General features: G+C 33.9%; 2 protein-coding genes across 2 annotated transcripts; one reads left to right on the plus strand and one right to left on the minus strand.

The window, feature by feature from the left end:
• Positions 1-454: 454 nt before the first annotated feature.
• Positions 455-883, plus strand: BGZ61DRAFT_542694 (uncharacterized protein; the record flags this gene model as incomplete). Its single annotated transcript, XM_046255232.1, has 1 exon — positions 455-883. The coding sequence occupies one exon, from the start codon at positions 455-457 to the stop codon at positions 881-883; it is 429 nt and encodes a 142-aa protein (XP_046092792.1).
• Positions 884-3,285: 2,402 nt separating this feature from the next.
• BGZ61DRAFT_293105 (uncharacterized protein) lies at positions 3,286-3,477 on the minus strand (the record flags this gene model as incomplete). Its single annotated transcript, XM_046238593.1, has 1 exon — positions 3,286-3,477. A coding segment is annotated over one exon (192 nt), but the record flags the coding sequence as incomplete, so codon positions are not given.
• Between the last annotated feature and the right edge of the window lie 3,688 nt (positions 3,478-7,165).

Here is a 7,165-nt window from a genome sequence, read left to right on the forward strand (position 1 = left end):
AGATTGACATCATAGGTGGCGAGGTTGATAGGAAAAACCCCTCATAGAAAAGAGGGCGACGGAGGCATCCTAGATCAATGCAATCATCAGCTTCTTGATCCACACTCGATTGAGCAGTCATCCCTTGGATTGAATGTGCCGTACGCTATCCAATAGATGGTTAGAGCATATGGCCTGCAGATCCGGTGTATGCTTCATCAGAGTCGTGTTCCGAACTCTGGCTCCTCTTGTCTCGATACCACTTGTCGCGACTTGTGATACGCCTCCGCGGAATACTTTGGGGGTGGCTTCAAATCCGCGTCAGATCTGACGAAAGCCCACGTCAGCATTGGAGCATTTAAGTCTTGAGTCGACGTCTCCCGAAAAACGAGCGGACAAGGAAAATCTCGTCACAAACCCATCTCAATCACATTCAACCACGAGTGATCCCTTCCAATCTTCTCCAATCTTCACAATGGCAATCGACAAGCTTAACACCAAGCTCGACGAATGGTGGGAAGTCATGCGCAACCTCAAGCTCGACTCGCCCCAAGAAGAGTGGGACAAGTTCACCTCGTATCTCAACCCCGACGCAGTCGTCAACCTTAGCGGAATGGCCGCGCCGCCCGCCCGAGGCATCGCTGACACTGTAGTGGAAATGAAGAAGTTGATGGGCTTTTGGAGCCTCGTCGAGCGCAGGGTCTTGGCCCAAGGCACGGATGCGGCCGGGAAGACGGCCTTTTGCAATATGGACAATCGGCTGCTGATTCTTGGGGAGGAGGTCGACGTTCCGGAGACGGAGGTGGTGACGTTTGATGACCAGGACCGGATTCTCGAGTATAAGCTGTACTGTGATCCGACGCCTCTTCAGCCGATTTTCGACAAGAAATCTGCTGCTGCTTGATTCCAATATGGACACATTCGCTCGACCAGTGACGTATCCTCCCCGATCGGGTTGGGCTCGACCATATGGTCAATGTGGAAATGTGGAACTAGACGGGAGAAATTGATTGAATACGGTCAATATTGATGTTCGTCTGGCTGCTCGTATTCTTTATCCTCGTGGAGTTGCCAATGTACTATGTAATCCCAGCAGAATTGACACGGAATCTGATTTTTTTTTTTTGGGGGGGGGGGGGGGGGGGGCGCCTCCGAGGGTGAAGCGCAGTCCCGGAATTTGGTGGTGTCGCCCGAGCGATCCGAATGACAGTGGAATTCGAGCAGCAGTCGACTGCTATTCGTCCAGATTTGGTGTGGTGGTGAGGAGGCCCTAAGAAGGCCGTCCGTGATTGCTCAGATGTCGCTTGAGTTTTGGTCTCAGGACACCCAAATACCGTCACATGCCAGAATGTGACATGGAGGTAACCAACGAGAAAGAAAGTAGCAGTCAGCCCACCACCAAGAACTGCGTGGATGCCCGGCTTACCCGGAGGTGGTTGTGCATTGTTGAGAAGATCCCGGAGCGAAATGCGACTATTGATGATTTTATGTCGCACTGAGCGTGCTAAACGAATCAAAGATCAGGTAAACGATAATGAGCAGCAGCAATGTGTTGATTGATTGTTGTCTAAAGTGCGGGGTACTCCAGCCCACAGATTTTACTTGGGGAATTGATAGGGGTGCTACACCATTTTGATACGCGTGCTACCCCCTCCTTCCAGGGTTCAAGGCAGGTTATATATGCCTTTTCTATGAGATGTGGAATCAGCTATTCTAGCTGATTTATGGGCCTGTGGCGATAGGATGTGGAATTATCTTCAGTGGCGATGTTCCCATGGCTAATTCATCCTCTTCCAGCAGCTTCTAATAGCTTCCTTTTTTCCACATATTTAACAGGTTCACTCAGGGAGCAAGAACCATTCTGTCTTGTGCAACCTGGCGACGGCTTCCGACTTCCCGAGGGGGGTCCAGGAATACTCATTATGCAGGAGGCATCTTCATTTCCTCATCAGACACTTGTGTTACGTTCGGTCTCGATTGTAAACCATTCATCACTCCATTGGAGAGCTCTAATTCGTCGGCAGGGGTGGGAGCAAGGGTCCTACGGCAGCGGATTCGTCAGAATACCCTAGATCTCGATGCGTCTCACCGTCTTCCGTGCGAGGCCTGACCCATGGGAAATACTAGACGAAGACGAGGAGTACGGTCGCACATTACCACATGGGTGGCAAAACCATGTACGAAAATGACTGGAGCTATTTCGCACATAGGCTTTCGGCGTTTTTATATGGTGTTAGATTAACCAGCTGAGCTAAAAGTATGGAGTTACTCTCAGTATTACTATACCCAGTGTTAATCAGGTCCATAATCCAACATATGGGGCTACAGTATAAGGGGTATATGACAGCGTCCAAAGAGAAGGCCTAGCCGGTCGCTGTGTCCTTAAAGCGGCGACGGATCCCTGGTAAATTGTCCACTACCTTTAGTGGCCGAAACCACCAAAAGCGGTGGTAAAGTTACCGTCTTATTGTTTAAGGTAGTATATTATCCAGTCTGGTTTGCATCAAGTCTCCTCGTGTCCACGGTGAACTTAATCGCCGCCCGCACCGCCTGTATATCAGGTGCCCATTTTGGGCCGTCCGATGCCGCCTTTCCTCCCAAAAAGAACGAGAGATTCCCCATCTTTGCCCGTCCGGCCCGTTGCCTCTGTGCATCCCATTTCGTACACCGGAACAGAAAACGCTCCATCGTTTCTGCTGCTTATCCCATATCTGATTCCACTGCTCCTATCCTATACAGGTAGCCGTTAGTCCTGGCCATTCCCGTGCGCAGGTGGGCGAGCATGTCTGATTCGCGTCTCTTCAGTCTATACAGGGAGTGTATATGTATACCTGGTAACGCTTTATCGATTCGCTTCGAAAAGTTTCCGACCCTATCGGGCAGAGTCTTCTGCCGTTGCTGCTGTGCTATCGCCAGTCTTATCTGCGTGGAGTGAGCTTGGTATGCTGGTTTCTCCGGTCTGTGTTTTCCTTGTACGGCTCTTCGAGCTTCCGCCTTTGCCTCGCAGCTCATGGAGAAGTCGTTGTCTCCGGATGGTACCCACAGCGTCTTGATGATGTTGCCGCTTTTCTGGAGTCGTTCGGCTAGTGTCGCATCTGATACCCGCGTCATGAATCGATGCGACTTCCTCCGCACAATGCGATACATGCCTTCGGCCTCCTCACGCGCTTGCTCTTCGTCCATGACCTTCATCTTCTCTGTCACCTCGTCCTCCCGCTCGACGTATGACTGATACAATACCAGCATCCGCGCCACTTTGATCACACCGGAGTACTTAGGAGTGTACTCGGCCAGCTCAATCCACTTACCCTTGCCGTCAATACCCATAATGGCTAGCCCGCTTAACACGATGCTGTCGTAATGGCTCTGCTTGAACTGGTAATCGAGCATTCCGATAAATATATCTAAGCACAGCTGTTCTATCTTCTCGTCGTCCAGTCCTTTCTGCCGGACTAACCCTACTACAGTATCCTTAGTAGCGCCTTTAAATACATCCCACAACTCGCCTTATTGCACCGTCAGTTTATACAGCAGCCTATTATTCTCACCCTAGTCCTCCATCCGCTGCCAAGTATATATTAACATCTTCCAATATTTCTTATACTATACCTACGATTTGTCTTCTAATTAATTGTCGAATAGTTTGCTCGGGTTTGTATAGATATCCTTCCGTTCGATCTGGAATAATACGGCTAATCTGACTGTGCTCTGCACCGATACTGCTCGTACTCGGTCGGCTACTCGCTTGAATACCTCGCACATAATCTGCAGCACTGGCTTATCGTCCCTAATAGGAGCTGCAAATAGCAGTAGCTCCTTTTTCGCTTTAAACTGCTATAAGTAGTCGTCCTATCTGGTTCTCTCGACCTATATATTCGGCTCTTTCTTTTCGTCTGTAACTTTAATCTCCTCCTCTTCTACTATATTAAATCTCTTAACCTATTCCCAGTGGATTCTTATTAACTATTTAATTATACTCTCTGTCAGCTCGGGCTCCCTAAGTAATCTAATTGGCTACTTAATAGCCCTTCTAACCTTAAACTATCTACTAGCTAGGCCGGACTTGAAAAATTGTTGGCTATATACTTCTGTCTTCTATAGAAATATATATAGCTTCTTTAATTTCTCTTTTATATCCCCTCTTCCTCTTTTAATTATTTTACTATCTGTATTAAATATAATAATATTATTATATATTATATTAATCTCGAATAATATATTTATATTTATTGTATTATAATAATCTATTTATTTTTAGTATCTTAATATATAAAATTGGGTTAATTATAAGTAGTAAGAATAGAAACTTATTTAATTCTTTTTATATATAAATTAATTCTGGAATTATATTAATCTTTTTTATAATTATATTTACTTTTTTTAGCTGAAATTGTAATATATATATATTTTAAATACCTTTAGACTGTATTAGTAATATATTTATACTTATAAATTTTATAAATAATAACGGGAAATTATAAAATATAGATAATTACATTTATAATTCTAATTAAATATTCTTTTAGATTTTTAATTAAAAGATTTCCCTATATTATAAGATTAAAATATTATCTAACTATAATTATATCTATTCTCCTACTTACTTTAAATTAGCTACTAGCTTTCTAATTTGTAAAAAATTATTAGTAAGATATATTAACTACCTAAGGTAAATCTTAAATATCTAGGTCTTTTATTTTATATTACCTCTCTTTTTCTAATTATTTTACTAGCTATACTTATCTTAGTAATATTCTTATATTAAGCTAGTTATTTAAGTTAAGTATTTATATTTAATATATTATATCCTATTGTATTTTAATAATTTAAGAAATAAAATTAATTTAGTTTCTAATATAGAAAAACAAAAATTACATAAATTATCTTAATTTTTAAGAATAGTATAAATACTATAGGCTCATAAGTTTATATCTTACCTCTAGGCTACTATAAAATAGTATTAATATTATACTTAGTAAATATAACTCTTAATTTTATTAGCTATAACTTTATATTTATAGTTACTATATATTATTAAGTTAAATTATATTAAATATATAAAAAAGCTAATAATAAGAATAAACTAATTCTTAAGTAACTATATAGAATACTTAGATAATAGATAATAAATTATACAAACTATAGTAATTAATTTCTTATTAACTTAAACTTTAAAAATATTATCTATAGACTGTAATATCTTATTACTTCTATTTTTACATAAATTAAACTTTTAATACTAGTGCTTTTTAAAGAGATTTATCTATAATATTAATAATAAAATTTAATTATTAAGCTACTTCTACTAATTTACTTAACTATTTATTTTTATATTATTATTCTTAATAAAAATAAGAATATAGCTAGACTCTTTTTAATCTTCAATTTTTAAGAATATATACTATTCTATTAAAACCTTAGTATAAATCTATAAAAATACTAGTTATAGTTAATTAGAAAAGGTATTATTAATACTATATATAAATTATTACTATATAGGCTTATAGTTACTTTACTATATAAATATAATATCCTCTTTTACTATACTACTTATATTATTAAATTAATTAAACTTTAATAAAGTATTATAAATATACTTCTTTATAATAGTAATAAATAACTAATAATATAATTAAACTCTAATTATAAATAAAATTCCAGATATTACTCTACTTAACTTTTTAAGCTTATTAATAAATATTTTTATTATTTATAAGCTACTTTTTAATATAAAAATAAAAAGTAATATATTAATAAATTTATTATAGAAATATTTATATAGAATAATATAGGCAATAAATTTTATATATATAAGATATTAATATATTAATAATATAATTAGTAAAAAGAAGAATTATATAACTTAAAACTTATTATTTATCTTAAGATAAGTCTTATAATATTAAATTAATAAAAATTAATTTATTTTATATAAGCTAATATTTCCCTTAATAAGGGAATTTAGTATTTAAATTTACTATATTTTTATTATATATATATTATAGTTACTAGAGCCTAAATTTAAGTTTTAAGCTGCTTTTTTCTTTTCTATTAGAATTCTATCTAACTTTTTTAACTATAGATAGCAAAATTAAAGTTAGAGAAGTTAAATAAAAGCTTTAGGTAGAAATTAGTAGGCAATAACCTTATTATTTAGCTACTATTTCTTTTAGTACTAGATATAATATTTATTATTTATTTCTACTATTTAAGATTACTATATAACTTTAATTTATCTAATAATATTAAGCAAAGCTAAAAAAACTAAATAAGCTAATATTTTATAAATATAAAAATATATTATAGTATTTAATTATTAGTAACTTTAAGATTTAAGCTTTTTATCTATTATTTAATTAATATAAAACTATAAGTACTTTTAAAAGTATATTATATATATTAAAATATATTTATATTACTTTAGAATCTAATAAATTTATTATACTTAATTTAATTAAATAGATAGTAATTAATATAATAATAATAATATTAATAATTACTTTTACTAATTATTTAAATTAACTAAAAGAGGAGTTTTTATATTCTTCTTTTAATTAAAATTAGAATATTAATTAATCTAAGGTTTTATTATATAAAATTATTATTTAATAGAATTTTAAATACTTAAACTTTAACTCTAAACTTTTAATAATTTACTAACTAAAGAAATATACTATTAAATTAAAGGTATAAAATACTAGAGCTCTAGAATAATATATATAAAATAGAAAGGCCTTTAAGCTTATATTATTAAAAGCTTATTAATTTCTTAGCTTAATTAAATTATATATAAAAGATAATTAGAAAAAGTTGTAATTTTAAAGCTTTACTTATAGACTTAAAGTATAATTTAAAGTAAATAGCCCCTAATAATATAAATAAATAAAATATATATATATATTTAAGGTTATTAAATAATTATATAAGCTTTTTAAATATATAAAAAGCTATTTTTAGCTTTTTTATAAAAATTATTAAATTTTAATAAAAGTTAATAAAATTTTATTAGTATATCTAGTAAAATAAAGTAATTTTATATTACTTTTTTAAGAATTTATATATTTTTTATTAGAGAGATATATTTAATTTCTATTTATAAAAATATCTTATATTAAAGTTTTTAAATATTATTTTAATAAAAATATATAAAATCTTAGAAAAGTAATATAAAATTACTTTATTTTAT

The sequence above is a fragment of the Ilyonectria robusta genome (assembly GCF_021365365.1).
Source record: "Ilyonectria robusta strain PMI_751 chromosome Unknown BGZ61scaffold_208, whole genome shotgun sequence".
Taxonomy (NCBI): Eukaryota; Fungi; Ascomycota; class Sordariomycetes; order Hypocreales; family Nectriaceae; genus Ilyonectria; species Ilyonectria robusta.